The sequence below is a fragment of the Petromyzon marinus genome, chromosome 27 (genome assembly GCF_048934315.1).
Source record: "Petromyzon marinus isolate PM22_M1 ecotype Great Lakes invasive population chromosome 27, UKy_Petmar_22M1.pri1.0, whole genome shotgun sequence".
In the NCBI taxonomy this organism is placed as follows: Eukaryota; Metazoa; Chordata; class Hyperoartia; order Petromyzontiformes; family Petromyzontidae; genus Petromyzon; species Petromyzon marinus.
The window spans coordinates 7073695-7092290 of record NC_133693.1 but is presented as its reverse complement, the minus strand read 5'-3'; the positions used below and the strand labels follow the sequence as shown (position 1 = coordinate 7092290).

The 18596-nt window shown below is 52.0% G+C and overlaps 1 protein-coding gene across 1 annotated transcript in view; it reads right to left on the bottom strand.

Annotated features, from left to right (window-relative positions):
• Nucleotides 1-2536: 2536 nt before the first annotated feature.
• Nucleotides 2537-18596, bottom strand: part of LOC116946589 (frizzled-3-like) — a 28281-nt gene continuing 12221 nt past the window's right edge. Inside the window, exons 3-8 of the mRNA XM_032961645.2 lie at nucleotides 16260-16456; nucleotides 15456-15951; nucleotides 14170-14736; nucleotides 13050-13198; nucleotides 11086-11355; nucleotides 2537-10366 (exon numbers count right to left, since the gene is read on the bottom strand). Coding sequence (XP_032817536.2) covers nucleotides 9688-10366; nucleotides 11086-11355; nucleotides 13050-13198; nucleotides 14170-14736; nucleotides 15456-15951; nucleotides 16260-16456 — 2358 coding nt within the window. The 3' untranslated portion in view covers nucleotides 2537-9687. The remainder of the gene's footprint in view (nucleotides 10367-11085; nucleotides 11356-13049; nucleotides 13199-14169; nucleotides 14737-15455; nucleotides 15952-16259; nucleotides 16457-18596) is intronic.

Below are 18596 nucleotides of genomic sequence, written 5' to 3'. Positions count from 1 at the left end.
GGGAGGCCCAGGACCTGGGGGAGGCCCAGGACCGCTTCAGATAATCGTCACTGGTGTTGGCCGTGAGCGAGAATCGACCCCGGGTCACCAGGTTCGTAGCGCAGCGCGCTAACCGCTACACTACCGCTCCCCACCATCACCCACATCACCACACACCTGAACACCATCATCAACATCACCATCACCCACATCACCACACACCTGAACCCCATTATCAACATCACCATCACCCACATCACCACACACCTGAACCCCATTATCAACATCACCATAACCCACATCACCACACACCTGAACCCCATTATCAACATCACCATCACCCACATCACCAAGCACCTAAACCCCATGATCAACATCACCATCACCCACATCACCACACACCTGAACTCCATCATCAACATCACCATCACCCACATCACCACACACCTGAACCCCATTATCACCATCACCTACATCACCACACACCTGAACTCCATCATCAACATCACCATAACCCACATCACCACACACCTGAACCCCATTATCAACATCACCATCTCCCCGCCCCTACCCTCTAGCCCTCCCCTCAGGCCCACACATGATTTACAGGAACAAGGTGTTCGTCATATTATTAATGCTAGAGTAACGAGTAGTGATCGCATTATATAAATATATATCTTCAATGCTCCGTACGGTATTGTTTTGTATGAATGCGTGTGCTTTGGTATTTTAAAGGGTAGAACTGAGGGTTTTGAACTCGCCTTTTACCAAATTCCCTCGATTCAAATTTGTACAGATGAAGTCGTTACTTTCTGCCTGCGCATGGTGATTGATACACAATAACCCCACAGGGGCCGTCCATAAATGACGTCACGGGATTTTGGACGATTTTTGACCCCCCCTCGTCACACGGCGTCACAAATATCACGTCATAAAGCTCTGCCCCCCATACCCCAATAAAAATGCTTCAAATCGCTTTAAACAATTGTCATTGTAGTCCGTATTTAATGTGGCGCTGCACTCTGATGTTGTAGGAGAAATAATTTATTAAAAAGTCTATTTAACAAGTAGAACGTGTGACGTCACATTTCTCAACCCCCCCCCCTCGTCACACATCGTCACAAATACTCTTTGTTTTTTTCGGTAAAGTCACGTAGGTGAAAAAATAAATGTCACAAATGTCTGCCCCCCCCCCCCCTCTAGGTGCGTGACGTCATTTATGGACGGCCCTACATATTTATGGCGCCCTTTCGGCTGTAGCAAAATATTTAATTACATATTTAAAAAAAAAACGTTTGCCCTATCTGGAATAAACAGATGAGGTGTTAAGACGTTCAAACACCAAATAGACACCAATTACAAGGCATCGATATCTTGAAATATCTTGATGCTGACGAAAGAGTCCCATGGTGTTTCAATTGCCTTTATGCTTCTTGTTCGCGTTTCCGTGGCCTCATAGGTCGAAAGCAGTGGTGAAACATCCATTAAAGAGTCCGTCTCCAGGCTTTGCCACGCCACGTGGCACACCTTTAGCAATCAGCAGGTGCGTACAGCGCGTAATGGATGCTATGGCGGAGCCAGGATTTTCAGGTACGGGGGAGCAACCCCTCCAGCAATGAAAAATGATAGAGGAGTTGTTTCGGTAAGTAAGGGCTTGTCCCTTGCTTTTTATTCGACGCATGTGCGGCGATGACGAGGGTCGAATTGCGAACCGCGTGGTGTGATCGGCATCGAGGCTCGCTGAAGGAGTCGATGCCTTCAGGGAAGTCGTGGACTCTGTATACGCAACTGCGCACAATTCTGAGTCACTTATAACTGCTTTGCCGTTATATTCTTGGTTCTTTCTGTAAAGTCACGTTATTTATTGCCAATTATTGACTCAGACTATTGTCCTATCATCTCATAGAGTCCCTGGCACGTAATAATATGCTACATAGTGGCAGTGGGGGGGTCACAAAATGCCGATTTATTACTAATAAACCCCAATGATCCGATCGAAGTTAGAGATTTCGATCGGATCATTGGGCAGCACGTGCTAACCCCACCCCCCACTGGCTCCGCCAGTGAATGGATGAATTTCCAATGTAAACAAAGATCATTTTAGTGAAATCGGAAAGACGAACAATGGTGGGTCGCGAGGACCGTAGTTTTGTGTATTGTAAAATCGTTTTTTCCCGTTCGGGATGGGTTTACATGGAAAAGTTGGATTCTTAAGGGCATCTTCGGAGACGTGGACCGTGTGCACCATTTACATCATCACGTCGACATTGAACCCGATCATCGAGTGAGGTCACTCCATGCCAGGTTACACCACATTTGACGTCATACCCTGTGGCGTCACGATTTCGGATTCAATCTGAAACCAAAACAATTTGTGGATTTGCATTATTCCGGGTGCGCGACTTGGACGTTCGTCATGGAACGTGGCAATATTGCAGCAGACGTTGGCTCAACGTCCCATGTACCGTATAACTCCGAAAGCCCCTTTTTTGAGCATCGTCACAAACCACGGCGTCGTCAAATAATTCCCGGCGCAGAGAAGGATTTGTACAGCTCGTCCGATTTAACGTTTTATTTCACAAAAAAGTGTCGAGAACTCACATGGCGTTAAGAAAAGTGGCGTCGTTATTTACAGTATGGCACAGGCACGCGCGCGCGCGCACACGCACACGACGAAGAACCCCAGATTGTTGCGAGCACCTATGACTCGCTCACAGTGACGCACGCGCTGACGTGGCAAATTACTCAAGACACGTGCTCGCATACGCACGCACGCGCAGAGACATTCGTACACAACGGACACGCACACGTTGCCACACGCTGCCACTCTCACACACACTCACACACGGGCAAAACAGGACCGACACATACACGAACATAGACTAAGAGCCTTAACATACTTTCGGGGCAAGTGTTGTTAGCGAGCACCTAATAAGGCCGGCATGGCACACGGGGGAGGGGGGGGAGGGGGCACCACGCCGGGCCGCCTTTGTCTCCCTCGTCGCGATGTTTACACACCGCAGCAGGTCGACCTAGGGGAGACCCAGGGCCAGTTCAGATAAGCGTCGCTGGTGTTGGTGGCCGTGAGCGGGGCTCGAACTCGGGTTGCCGGGGTTTGTAGCGCGGCGCGCTAATCGCTACACTACCGCTCCCCAGACATGCACTGACACACACACTGACATACACACACATGCATACCAATACCCCCGCCATTCGCCACTAAGTGGCGGTGACGTCACCACGGCGCCTGTGCCAGGCTAGGTGCACTTTGAGGCTGCCACGTGAAGTGTCGAAGGCTCGCTGATAGGAGGTCTCGGGACAAACCCAGGTGCCATGGGTTGGCTGACTAAGATGACCGGTAGATGCACCACCAGCTGTACCCCCCACTGTGCTAACTTGCTGCATTTTATCCGCCTGACGCTCCGCTCGTTGTTGTGAGCGTTGCTCCTCTGCCCTCTGTTGTGGCTAGAGGGCGCCTGCCTCCAACTGCCCGGTAGCAGCGTCCTTCACAGATGCATACACAGTAACACATACACAACCCACGCAATATACACACTGATACGCACTTCTGCATACACAGACTCACGCATCTACACGCTCACATCGACAGACACTGACACAAAACACGTACGAACGTGGAACATTTACATCGAATGCTACACATCGCTAATGCATTAAATGACAAATGGCCTGGAAAGGCTCATTGCTAGTACAGTATACGAAGGGCTCACACTGCTATTGAGATGAATTACTGTTCTCACAATGTCACATTTTCACTTATTTACAAGTCCAGTGTTTTGTTCATCTTATATATACACATACAAAATAATACACCCCAAGTCATTACAAGCTCAACACGCCAATGCAGGAGGAGTTGTTGGTTTGCCGATGAGCTGTAAACAAAGATATTGGCCGTTTTGCCTGACCTGTCAAACTGACAAGTCTCATCTATATCATTTGCCAGTGTCCATTCGTCCGTCCGTCACGCTCTATCCCCCAAACGGTTAGTAGAAACGAAAAAAAACCAGAAACGTTTCTCTTGGCGAGGACATTCCGGTACATATGATCGCCCTTTCCCAATAATAATAAGAAAATGTTCCCTCCGAAATGTAATTCTAAAAAAAATAACATCCAATACAAACCAATGGGCCCACACATCTTTCGGAAGAGTAACTCGCACTTTATTGGTAGAATCTTCCGCAAGATGAGTTCCCCCCCATTGATTTAAATGTAACCCCCCCCCCCCGCGTCTACGCACGATGTCATCGCCCCTTAAACCACGCCTGTGGCTTCGACGCGGTGACATCACCCTCTACGACTGAATGACTGCTTATGATGTCATCGCACGTGGGCAAGGTGCCCGTTTAAGTTTCGGAAACGCCTTAACGCGTGGCGTTCACACAACGCGTCTTTTACGGTTACTCCATCAGCAATGGTGGAGCCAGGATTTTCAGGTGGGGGGGGGGGCAACCCCTCGGGCAATTAAAAATTACAGTAGTTAGTTAGTAAGGACTTGTCCCTTGCTTGTTACTCGCCGCATGTGCGGCGATGGCGCAGCCATCGATCGAGGGTCGAATTCGAACCGCGTTGTGTGATCGGCATCGCGCTCGCTGAAGGTGTCCATGCCTTCAGGGAAGTCGTGGACTGTAAACGCAACTGCGCACAACTCTGTGAGTCACTTAGAACTGCTTTGCCGTTACTTACTGCCAATTATGGACTCAGACTGTGGTCCTATCATCTCATAGAGTCCCCGACACGTAATAATATGCTACACAGTGGCAGTGGGGGTCACAAAATGCCGATTTATTATTAATAACCGCCAATGATCCGATCAAAATTAGGGATTTCAATCGGATCATTGGGGGGCACGTGCCACCCCCCCCCCCCCCACTGGCTCCGCCAGTGTCCATCAGGGACCGCTTTTGCGCATGGAATGCGGAACGTGCGCCGTTATAGCGCGGTCTCTGGGTGGTCGATGACGAACTACTTTCTTGAGCTGCGCGGCTGAGCGGAATGAATGATACGGTAACGTGGCGGCGTACCCTCAGTTAATTGTCCCGCACATCTCGCCGCGTGCGTGCGTACAAACTTTATCGGTACGTTATGTATGGGGAAATTGTTTTCACTTGACGCGTTCTTTGCTTCGAGCGGCACTTTTCAGGAACGCATCTACTGCGTTAAACGAGGACTTACAGCATATCCCATGCAAGTGCGCGGTTAATGCTCATACTTCAAGATGTGAGAATACGTTTTCCCCCTTTTTTCTGGCGTCCTTTGGTCTAACAACGTTTGAGACGAGGCTTAAAAAGAAAGCTGTCTCTGGTGTGGACCAATGAGTTTTTGTTTGCATTCTGACCACAAGTATTGTGGTTAATGCAGACATGATTCCTTGTAAAATGTTTCAGTTTGGTGTTTTAACATCTTAACACCTGTTTTGTTGCCAGAAAAAAATGGGAAACCCTATTCTCATAATGCTCATACTATTTTGATTAATGTTGAATTTGTGCTTAAGACAGTTTGTCAAATGCATTGCAACGATGCGTTGATTGATACCGATTCTAAAGCTTATGATACACGCACTAAATCGATCGCACATGCAAGAATCAACATGAAGTTTTTTTTCTTTCAAGTCGTTATGTCTTTTAGATCATGCAGCCGCTAGAGGTCGCTACCATTCGCTACAGCAATACTCGAAGAAGACATTCTTGGGACAGAATGCGTGAAATCTCATCGACTCAGGAGTTGGGGATCATGAAATCGGTTACTCTTCAGCAGTCAGTTGCATACAACTTAAGTGTAAATTTGTTTCCAATTAAAATCACTCAACTAAGTGAGATTTTAAGATATGCAACTGGCCACTGACATTTCCTGCAATGTTTTTACATTAAAATTTTGGACACAGAATGCTACAATTTTAAATCTTACAGATCATTTGTCGATTCTTCTGGTGAACAGCGGCGCGCAAGCACAACAACTCAACACATTCGTCAATAACAAATTAAATAATAATCGGTGTGATTCGGATTGTTGATCCTCTTCATACAGCATGTGCTATTAAGATTACCAATTGCCCAAAACGGCATGGATATATATACTATTTGAAAGCTAGTGTTTTGATGAATGTGTTGATTTTTTTTATTTAATCTTAGGTTCTTTCAGCCTGGAAGACCCTCACTGAGTCTCAAGACTACTCCGCTGGCGAGTCCTGCTTGGGACATATGATGATAATAATGATCATCACTATTATACATGGGAAGAAACCCGAGTACCATATAATGACGATGAGTAACCAACTGGCTGTACAGACTCCACCATTAGACATCACCTGTTTCCTCTGCAGGCGGATGTGTTGCCCTACATTGTCACGACTATACACACACCGATCAAATCTATTTGCAGTAAACAACGTTCATCAAAAAAAAATTCCCTTTTGCCATTGCTCATCACTTTCTGGCGTAACATTTGCCACATTTATAACGCATTTAAAAAAATACTTAGGTTTTGTGTGCATACATACATATATACATGCACACACAGTGTCAACACTTTTTGTCCAGTGGTTGAACTTTCCCCTGCCATAGGAATGTGGAGTTTCCACCATTGGCCCAGAACCACCAAAATGGAGACCGAGCTGTTTTGTTAACGTTGAATACATTGCAAAGTTAACTGCCATTGCAAAGTTAAAATTTTAACAAACGTGATGCGATGGGCTCACACAACAATACAATCACAAACAGGGCTGCCCAGAGGTTCCGGGAATACCTGGGGCTGATGGCCCTGGGATAGGATGCCACGTGATCACCCTTGATTCATGACCGTCTAAAAAAAGAAACGGGCCCATTGTTGGGCCCTCTTTTGTGTGAGACCTGGGGGACATTGACATTTTGCTCCAATTTTAACACCTAAAATAATACCATATCATTTTGTTTTGCATCGATTGCAGGCATAAAATGAATTACAACATTACTTCAGCCTAAACACTACAGCTGTATACAACACAGCGTATGATAAATATACTGTAAGTCTGTGCCCGAAAGTTTAACATTCATGGGATAAATCCTGGATGGTAAGATACTCAAATATGTATTTTATAGTTTTGTGTTAATATCCCTGTTATTCATTGTGCTTTACCATGCCCACTGTGCCTTAAAATACTCCGTAATTGTGCCTTACCATGCCCCCTACTTGTAACTTACCATTCTTAGCCCTCCACTTTCACAGTAAACTGCGTTTTGAAATTCAAGAGTAACTCAAGTTTACGTTATATATATTTTTTCCTTTCTGGTCAACTTCAACCGTCAACGATTTATCAAATACTTCATGCAAACATCATTATGCGCTGCCCTGGTGGATTGTGGGAAATAAAACAATAAATAAACACCACAAAAATATATAAATTACATGTAGTTCTATCTGCCCATTGGCGTTCAGAAAACAACGTTTTCCAACAGCATTTGTTTAAGCAGCCAAACTCTGACTTCTCTTGGTCTCACCAGCAGGGTGTGGGGCTCATTATCGAATGCTGTTGATGCTGTAGGCAAAAGGATTTTTCCTTCCCCCGTAAGGCCCTTTTGGCCGTCGAACTTAATCGTCACGATAATTTACCAGTGATGAAAACGTGAAATTCTCTCTTTGTTTAAATGCAGCACCAGACCTAACGACACGCAAGGCCTATACACAAACATTCACGTCAACATCACGAGAGTTTTCAAAATTCCTACACGGTAATCTTCCCTTTGTTTCATACAATCGATAGCGATGTCATGCACGGAATCCAGGCTAACCTCGCTGGTTCTCAAGGCTCTTTCTTCAGGTGGGGGGGCCCTGCGTTGTGATGTTTGGCCGATTTCTGGAGCATCTTGCTTCTTTGCGGGAAGAAACGGGAGCGCCCCGGAGAAAACCCGCCACGCAATACGATCGAATACCACTGAAACGTCCGCAAAGATGGGTTCACAAATCCACTTGCTGTACTTGCCATCTCCTGGCCAACGTGCAGTTCTAAGCGACTGGGAATTTCACGACCGTACACTATCCACCAACCTTTACCTCCAAAGTGCACCGCCATGCCCTGCAGTCTATCGCAGTCATCCTCTGAATCATAACTGCTCAGCCACAGTCGCATTCTGAATTGTGGTTAAACGAATGTCCATAAACATCGTCGTCATACACCATTGTTACTTTCGCATCATCGTCGTTGTCAACGTCACGATCCCACAATGCGCCCCCTGCCCCAGATATCTCTCTGCATTCTCCATGGGCCCTGCGGGAATTTGCCAACGTGAACACCGGCGAGGTGGTGACGAAGACGACGCCGGTCAATAATAATAATCACCTGCACCACTCGGTGCTGGGCAGGTTGGCAGCAATAGTTGTGCTTATTTAATTGACTGAATCCACCCACAGGAATACGAAGTTTCTCACCGCTGTGCTCTGGACAGAAAAAAAAACTGCGACGAGCATGTGGCCACTTTGCATGCGAGGGTTTTCATCCCAGCGTGGCCAGCGCCATGCACGCTCGCCCACCTTTGTCTTCCCTATACTGATGCTCACACACGTACACCACACCGGGTACTCATTTAAAGCCCAAGTGGACATAGGGGAGGCCCAGGCCAGTATTGTGACACCACACAGCAGCCGTGTACCGATTCTCACACTCGAAACGCACGCATCGAGCCATGCGTGCGAGAATCGATCGCTTTGGACCTGCGAATAAACCGAGTTCGATTCCCTGCCACGGTTAACTGTGTCAAGTGATACCTGAACTGGTCCTGCACACTCCGCCGTGGTCTCTCTGTCCCCCTCTCCTCCCCCGTTACCAGGGTAGTGAAGTATGGTCAAATAGCCCCCATGATCAACAGAACATGAGTGGGCAGACAAGGGGTTGGACATTGTTATTGTGCTGTAATTGGTTAAGATGAAGCCTACAGCCACTAGAGGCGCTACATGCACCACAATGCCATTAAAAAAAGAGTTGATTCTCGAACGGAATCTCAAATCAGACGAATAACGATTCATCACATCTAGAGTGGGTTAATTGCTCCAGACCCAAAGACTTACATTTGATCCAGGACCTACAGGCTTTCAAAGGATCCATAACAGTAATGAGGAACCTTACATGAACATAGAGCCTGGTGAGTGGAGGAGATCCGGAGTATGGTCAATGACCCTTGTGACTCCAGAAGATTGCCCAGATGCTAGGAATGGGAAGGCTTGTGCCAGGGTGGACACGTGGGTTGACATCAGAGGGTTGATATTGCTACGCAGATTTATGCGTGCATACGTGGGCATGCGTGTATTTGTGCGCACGTGTTTGTGCAAATGGGGAGCAGAAATGTGGTGGTTAACGCACTGAGCTACGAAACTGACCCAAGTTCGATTCCCGCTCACAACCAACAACAGTGATGGATATCTGAACCGGTCATGGGCCTCTCCTCGGTCGACTCAGCCTCAAACTAATACCTGGAGCGGTGTGCTGGCCACCCACCCCCTCGTGTGCCGTGCCGGCCTTCATAGTACTTGCTAACGGCGCTTGCCGCAACAGCCTGCTAAAGGTTACACGGGGGGGGGGGGGGTCATTGTCTTTGTTTTGTCTTTGCACATGTGTCGTGAATGGCGGCTGTTGTTGTTGCTGCGTGCGTGCGCCTGCATGCGTGTGTACATGCGCACGTGCTCCCGCACGCGTGGCGTCGCCTCGGCGTCCCCGCGCCCTCACGCGCTCGTGCAGTCCTCCTCCAGCACACAGTCCATGCTGTTCCCACGACTCAGCGGCTGCGCGCCCACGCTCTCGTCTCGGAGGCCGCCCTGGCGCGAGTGGGACGCCAGCTGCACCAGGCTGCCCTGGCGCGAGTGGGACGTCAGCTGGGCCAGGCTGCCCTGCCTCGAATGCGACGTCAGCTGCACCAGGCTGCCCTGCCTCGAGTGGGACGTCAGCTGGGCCAGGCTGCCCTGGCGCGAGTGGGACGTCAGCTGGGCCAGGCTGCCCTGCCTCGAATGCGACGTCAGCTGGGCCAGGCTGCCCTGGCGCGAGTGCGGGGCGAGCTGCACCAGGCTGCCCTGCCTCGAGTGGGACGTCAGCTGCGCCAGGCTGCCCTGGCGCGAGTGCGGCGCCAGCTGCACCAGGCTGCCGTGCCTCGACTGCGCCGAGAGCTGGGCGAGACTCCCGCACCGCGAGCCCTGGCGCGAGCGAGGGCTCGCGGCCCGATCGATGCTCGTGCCGCCGCCGCCGCCTTGCGCCCGCGCGATTCGCGAGTTGCCGTTGAGGCGGTTGAGGCTGTCGTGGCGCGAGTGTGGCGGCTGTCCCGGAGCGGCGCCGTCGCCGCCGCGCATTCGCGGGAGGCTGCAGTAGACGAGGCGCTCGTCCGCGACACGGGCGCTGCCCGGCGTTCGGCTGCGCACGGCGCACGGGGAACACGCGTGCACGCGTGAGACGTTTGTTGCGCTGTCGCACCCCACGGCCCCACCCGTCCCCCCTTCTCCCCACCGAAGAGCTCGTTACAATGACGTGTGTGTGTGTGTGTGTCGCCATACGTGCGCTTACTCTCCCCCCTTTGGCTCTCGGCAGGGAACGTAAATAACAATGAAGAAAATGCATGCCTACGCATGGATTCCAAAACGCTTTCCGACACGCGTCTTTGTCTTCGGATGATATTAGCACGACTAACGTGTATGGTGGTATGACGCAGCTCTGATCCATAAGGCCTATCCTCTATAGACACTGGTTTTGATTACCCAGGTTTGGGCAACGATTTTATCAATTTGGCTGGTCTCTATAAAGTAAGTCCCTAACAGCAATGCAACTTTATACTCAAGTTTTGTGAGAGTTATCAGGACCCGCCACTACAGAGAGACGAACAGACACATCCAATGCGTTAACACACTTTCAAATCTTGGTAGGAAAAATGATAGCATGAGTGTTTGCTTAATTTCTGTGGAGTCACCAAGGAAATAAGTGCCTGGGTATGCGGGAGAGTGAGTGAGCATGCCTGGCGAGAGCACAAGCGATGCAGGTGAGCGAGGGAGTGTGTAGGCAAGCGCATAAGCGTGCGTGCGAGCAAGCGTGCGAGCAAGCGAGCGAGCGGCCAGGCGAGCGAGGCGGTGTTCACCCACCGTCCGTCGTGCGAGCGGTGCAGGCTGCCATGGTAGCTGCTGCCCACGCGGCTGGGGACGCTGCCGGCGTCGGTGGGGGCATGGAGCGACCCGGCCACGGACGCTCCCCCTCCTCCGCCCCCCTGCGTGGACGTCCCGCGGGACTTGCGCACCACGGGCGTCTTGGGGTCGCGCGCCGGGGCCGGCGTTGTGCCGGCGGCGGTGGCGGGCGCCTGGCCCTGCGTTTGCGAGCGAACATCCTCCAGGATCTGCTGGGAGTCGCTCGTCGTGCTGGCGGAGGGAAGAGGGGGCGATCGACAGGGCAGGGGTCACAGTGCGGTTACCACCTGTCCTAGATTTATTTTCCCAGGATCGTACTTGAACTACGGTGGCTTGTCCTGTCCTGGAAAATCGGCCGTCAGTGTATTCCGGGAAAATAAAGGTCTCAGCGTTTGTCAATTGCGTAAAAAAAACTGAAATGATAATAAGACACGACTCAGGATGATGTGTTGAACTGTCCTTTCTTCCAGTATAGTGAGATATTGTTTTTGTCATGCAATGTCTCATGGGAAGAATATTTGAGAGGTCAATGTCATTTCTCTGGAATCAATCAAATTGACCGCTTTGTAGGAAGGAGACACTGGCGGCCCTATAGATATGTTGAACCCCGTTATAGGAATGTGGAGTTTGAACTTGATTCTAGCCTGTCAGCAGAGATGTGCAACAATCATATGAGCGTGGCAATAAGATTCGAATCCAATGGTGGTTAAAAATACAATAGTTTTATAGATTAGAGACTAGGCAAAGCTGACGGATTTTAGTAAACAAAAGTGCACTCAACTTTGTGGTTAGATTTTAGGAATTAAGAGTTGGGCCTGCTCCCAGTGCTGTGGCCTCATGGTTAATCAACCATCAACGACAGTGGTCAGGCTTCGGCCTTGAACTTAGAACTGGAATTAGGCATAGCTGCAGGCCAGGTGGCTCATCGGTAGAGCGAGCACCCTGCAATCGGAAGGTTACAGGTTCTAATCCTGGTCGGGGGTTGATTCAGCCCATCATTCGGCTGTGGGGTCGATAAAACGAGTTTCAAGTAAGCAGTGCTTGTCCTAGGGGTAGACTCACCGCCAATGTAGGAACGTGGAATTTCCCACCACTCGTTCAGGGCTGTAAACAGGAGATGAGCACTTCCTCAATGCTCATTTGAGCAGCAAATCACTTTTAAAAAAATTTGGGTCAGAGTTTATCCTCGACTTTGGGCTCAGCGAGACAGACAGCCTCAGGGTTCAGTGACTGAACTGTGGCCTAGACATTGGGATCCAGCTATGATTATCAGTATGCTTCAGGGTTAGAGTTCAGAGTATGCATAATGCCCAGGTTATGGTGAGACTTAGATATTGGGTTTAGTGCTTGGCCGAGACTCAGGGCCCAGTAGTCAGGTTAGGCCAGCTAAGCCTCAAGCCGGGTCCACACTGGAGTGATCAGTTGTTGTGCAACTCGGTTGCACGAAACTGAACAACTTCTACGCGGTCGTCTCTGCAGCCGGTTGCTGTTCGCAGTCGAGAAGGACCAAGTATTGGTCCGCTCAGAAATTTGTAGCGACGCATAGTTCACGCGACGCATTTGGGAACTACAACTGGTCGTTACGATCCCGAACGCGATGTTTAATTTACCTCGTTGGGAAACTGCTCACTCAGACGCGGACAAAGCAGCTGGCAGGCGGTGACTAAGTTGCGCTATTTCAAGATGGATTTGACCACGCGGTCGATCGCTCAGGTGTGGACGTAGAAAATAATTTGACGCTTATGGTTTTTTCTGGCCTGTTACGATGGGGGGCTTTCCTCATGTTTTACACATTTGATTCGGGTGCGGATCTGGCGGTATGTTTTGGCGCGTCTTCAGGACGTGGCCTGGGCTCCAGGCCTAGGCCTTGGACGTCGCGGCGTGCGAGTGACGCGGTTTTCGGCGATCGGGTGGGGGCTGCTCACTCGCGCTTGCCGCGCCGGTGGAAGAAACTCGCCCACTCGGAGCACGTCTTGCGGCTGCCGACCCAGAAGACGGACGGGATGCCCACGAGCAGCGTCATGAGGTAGCGCACGAGGACCAGCGTCAGGTCCGGGCGGCCCGGCTCATCCGCCTGCGCTCCGTCAGGATATATACGACATTAGGTGGAGATGGAGTGAGGAAATCGGCTCGTGCGCAGAAGCCCGACCGATCGTTGTATCGTGAGAACGCGAGCGGTGGCGAGGGCCTCGAGATCGTTTCATCCAGCAGTGGATAGAAGACCGTGGCCCATTGTGGTGGATGTGGTGATAAATTACATAAAATGATAAACATGGCGTGGGGAACAAGATGATATGAAACATTCACTAATTGATCGTTAGTGTCGAGATGCAAAGCAAGTGATTTGTGCAACAGATACGGAAACGTTGCAGTTACGCCAATCGAACGCATACATAACACACAGCACAGGACGCAACTCGGTTGAACGCGCAAGTTTTCACAGTCGCTTGTACTACACGAATTATTCACTTAATCTTCTGAAGATGCCCGCAGTAGTGCGTGGCAAAAGCTTGAGAGGAGAAATGCTCAACACGCGGTGCAACTCGGGAACTCGGGAAACCACGCTAGCAACAGACACCAGAGGAACAAGAATTGAACCGGGCCCTTGTTACTGAATGGCCCCAAGCGTTTACCAATGCGCCACCCAGCTCTTTGTAACTTTCACAGCGTAGCTGCACGTTGGAAGTTGGGAGTGCCCGACCAGCAAAAGGTTCCCGCTGGTCGTTTGTGGTTAGGTTACAGACAAGGAGAAGTTCGTCACCCACTTGGTCGCAGACACGGGGGACGTAAGACGGTAACTATAATTACAGCAACTCTACACACAGAGCCTACTGCTCGTGTGCTCCCGTCAAGTTGACGGCTTCGCCACGAGCACAACCGGCGCTGACGTCGCCTCGTCGATGTACAAACCCTCGCGTGACAGGTGTCCGGGGCCTCCGTCACAACACGGGTAAGTGGCGCTCGAGAAGCGATGATTGCGCGGTGGGTGGGGGGGGCAGGGGGGAGGTGGGCGAGGAGCGAGCGACTACGACGAGGCGAACCCACCACCGCGGGGCAGGGGATGTGGTAGTGCTGGCAGTGGCGGTGCAGCCATCCGAGCTCCCACCCGCCGCGGTTCGCCTGCTCGTACAGGTAGCAGCCGAGCAGCGCGACGAGCGGCAGCAGGTAGAGGGCGCTGAACACGCCCACGCGGATCATGAACTTGACGAGCTTCTCCTGGTTGCGCGCGTCGTGCTGGATGACGAGGCGCACGCGGTTCACCGACACGAAGCCGGCGAGCAGCAGGCCGAGCCCCGCGGCCACGCACAGGCCGAGCGGCGCCAGCAGGTACCAGCGCAGCGCCGCCGTGTCGTAGACGCCCACGAAGCAGACGCCGCTCACCGGGTCGCCCTCGGCCGCGCCCAGCGCCAGCAGCAGGGTGGTCTGGGCGCCGGGCAGGCCCCAGGCGAGGCCGTGGAAGAGCGGGGCGCGCGCCGCGATCGCCTCGCTGCCCCACTTGAGGCCGGCGGCGAGGAACCACGTGACGGTGAGCACGACCCACCAGCCGGCCCCCGCCAGCGTGAAGAAGTAGAGCAGCGCGAAGAGGAGCGTGCAGGCGCGGCGGTGGGAGCCCTGGCGGTGGCGGCGGAGGGAGGAGGAGGAGGAGGAGAGGCAGAAGGGTTCGTGGTAGCGTTAGCACGACTGGTTGTAATCACCGGTGAAACGTTGCAGTGCTCGAATTGTTAATGTCGTGGGTTGACTCTCCAACACGCCGGTGTGTGTTGAAATAGTAACTAATTGGCACGTTTTGTTTACGTGAGAAACCTTACTATTTGGCTTTGTCGTGTGGCAGGTTCAACGAGATTGATATTTATGCAATCTAACCCATAAAAAAAAACCTTTAATATGGATAATATTGGTCGTGAAAGCCTACGTGTTAAATTGGTGACTGGCATTGCTGATGTGTTTTAGCATCGCAAATAAACGTTGGTCTGATCAGTATTGACATTCACATTAGTATGACCAACACGAATATCAATCATCCTCACCATCACCGCCGTTGTTTAAATTGATAAGCTTTTTTTTAACCACACCCCCACTCGACCGACCACCTGAACCACAACCACCACCACCAAGCAACCAAACCACCACCATCACTACTCGCACCACACCACCACCACTAACCAAATCTCCACCACCATCAACAAGCAACCAAAGATTCACTAATACCACCACCACCACCGATTCCACTACTACTACCACCACCAACCACCTCCGTTTAACGTGGTTGGTTATGTGTCAGAGCGAAAGAAGTTCAACATACATACCAACCAACCAAACGTCCACCGTACCTGCGTGACCGTGGGCGCGGTGCCACGCGCCGCGTCGGGGGGGTTGCACGCGGCCGCCCCGCTGCCCGCCACGAATCCAACGAGGTAGCAGAGCGCCACGGCCAGGTAGCAGAGCGAGTAGAAGACGATGGGCCGCTCCGGGTAGCGGAAGCGGCGCACGTCGATGAGGAACGTGAGCACGGCGAAGAGGGTGGCGCACAGGCACACGGCCGCCATGGCGCCGATGAAGTAGCGGGCAAGCGCCAGCTCGTCGCGCCCGAAGAACATGTGCGGGTGGCACGGCGGAGCGCAGTCCCGCACGCCCGCGAAGCGGTAGCCCAGGCCCCGCGTCGCCCTCAGCTGCCGCGGGCACCAGAAGCCGAAGTCCCGCGGCTGAGCGCCGCCGCCGCCGCCGCCGGCTGCCGCGTGGCGAGGGTCGCCGGGCCCCGAGCCCCGGCGGTCGCCGTCAGAGCCGCCGTGGGAAGGGTCGCGGAAGACGCCGTCGCAGTCGGGGAAGCTGCGGTCGCAGGAGAGGAAGGTTAGCGGCGGCTGTGGCGGCGGTGGTGGTGTTGGTGGGCTCGTGCCGGGCCAGCCTGGAGCGGCTCGTGTGACGCCAGGCCGTGTCGACTGACGTCACGCGGTTAGCCCCGCCCCTGGCCCTGCTCGGCCCCGTGCCAGATTCAGATGCCTGTTTTTAGAGGCTAGCGTATCGCCGGTTCAGTTCTGGAACCGGCTCGAAATGTGCCAGGCAGGAAAAGGGGGGGGGAAGGTGGGGGAAGGTGGGGGCGGGGAGAAGTGTGGGGATCGAAACGCCGAGGAGCTCACCGCTCGCAGTCCATCTCGTCGGGCCACGCGACGCCGAAGACGTCGGCGAGACGCGAGCAGAGAGCAAGAACGCGGCGGCACAGCGGTCGGCAGGGGGACGCCCCCTCCGAGCCGCCCCCGCACGGCGGTGCGAAGGCGGCGCACAGCAACGGGCGCAGCTCCGGCGAGCACTCGAGGTTCACGAGCGGGTGGAACGGCTGGCAGGGGGTGGGCGAGATGGGAGGAAGAGGGGATAAGGAGAGAGGGGAGAGAGAAGGAGAGGTCGAGGGGAGAGAGAGGGTAGAGGGGAGAGATATTAGAGGGAGGTGATAGGGGAAAGAGAGTGGAGGGGAGAGGAGAGAGGGGATAGAGGTCCAGATTGATCAGAGAGGACTTTATATTCTTGGTTCTTTCGGTAAAGTCACGTAGAAGGGAAACAATAAAATAATAAAAATATAAAACAATAAAATTCTCACGAGGTTTCGACTGCAACACAACCAATCATCATCAGGTGTGAAAACCACAACAAAAAAATTGGGCCACTTTTTTCAAATTTTCTTGTGGTTTTCACACCTGATGATGATTGCTTGTGTTGCAGTCGAAACGTCGTGAGAATTGTATTGTTTTATATTTTTATTGTTTCCCTTCTACGTGGTGACTTTACCGAAAGAACCAAGAATATGAATCCCTGCAGTCACGAAAGCTTTAAATCAAAGAGAGGACCTTCATTGTTAAAACCACCAACATCAAGAATATGGCAGTCACCACCATCACACAAGATAAGACATATCGCACCCATACCGTATTTATGGAGTATGTGCTGTTTGAGACCCCCTATTAAGGCAAGCATGGCGCACGAAGGGGCGGGTAGTGATATATCCTCACTTGAGGCTGAGTCAACCTAGGGGAGGCCCAGGACCGATTTAGATAATCGTCACTGGTGATGGCCGTGAGAGGGAAGTGCAGTGCGCTAACCGCTGCACCATCACTTCTCAGATTACTCGTACACACACGACTCTTGTCACCCCCACTCATTAATAATCGCCACGACCGCACACCACACATGGCCTCGCTCACCACAGCTGCTTCAAAACCCTTTTGCCTCCTGCTCCCTGCCCACCTCCCGACCCCCATACAGCCAGCCAGCCACCCCACCCACCCCCTTCACTCGCCTTATCCTCCCATTGGGGTGTTCACCACTGTGCACCCTCTCCATCCACGTTACCCACCCTCAGCCCACACCCCTGTGTTCACGAGGGGGGGGGGGGGTATGCGACTCATCCACCCATCTCTCTCTCTCTGTCTTCTCCCTTCATTTCTTCGCAGGGGTTGTGCCACGTCGACCCAAAGTTGGCACATGTACTGGGACGTCCCCGGTTTTTGGAACAATTCGCCCCGACGTTGATCCGACGTCGGGTCAACGTTGGGACGACGTTCCACGGCGACTGGGATTGCGTGTGAAGAAGATCTCTCGCAATATCAGAAGCAAGCGAGAACCACAATAATTAGTTTAACACGTTGCAGGCTTTTGTAATCGAGTAAGTGTAAATGTGTCGTAACCCTCCACCACCCGACACAACCAGTAAGGTTTGTTTACCTTACTGGCCGAATTTATTATGAATAGTGCAATAATGTTATCGTTATTGTTACATGACAGACACAAACCGGCACACTCCGAATGTCCCGGGATGACTGACCGATTTCCCATGACAGACAAGCGACTAAGAGGACGTTCTGGGAAAACCAGGAACAACCCTAGCCCTTACATCCGTGCGGAGTTGATCTGCGTGTGTATTTTGTGTCTGTGTATTTCTGCGTAGCGGTTAGCGCTACACTGCGCTAAGAACCCGGCGACTCGAGTTCGATTCCTGCTCACGGCCAACACCGGTGACGATTATCTGAACCGGTCCTGGGCCTCGCCTAAGTCGACTCAGCCTCAAATGAGTAACCTAGTGGTGTATGAAACATCAGCACTTGGGGAGACAAAGGCAGCCGGGTGTGGTGTTAGCCACCCACCGCCTCGTGTGCCGTGCTGGCTTTCATATACTCTCGAAAACAGCACTTGCTCCTACAGTCTGTTAAGGCTATCTTTGTGTATCTGTGCACCACAGTGTGTGCGTGTGCGAGGAAGCATCCTAATGCTCTATCTGAGGAATGTCCATGGTCCCATCAGTGAGCGTCTGCTGTGGCATGCAGGGGATGCATTGGCTGGGTCATGTAGCCTGCAAGCTCAGCCACCGCATGGCCAAGTACAGTAGCTTCTGAATGGCCAGACGGAGGGGGCGTGATACGGCCTAGAGAAGAGCTGGACCGATGTTGAAAAGGAATTGGAGCTGCGTCGGCTTGCCGACTACTCAT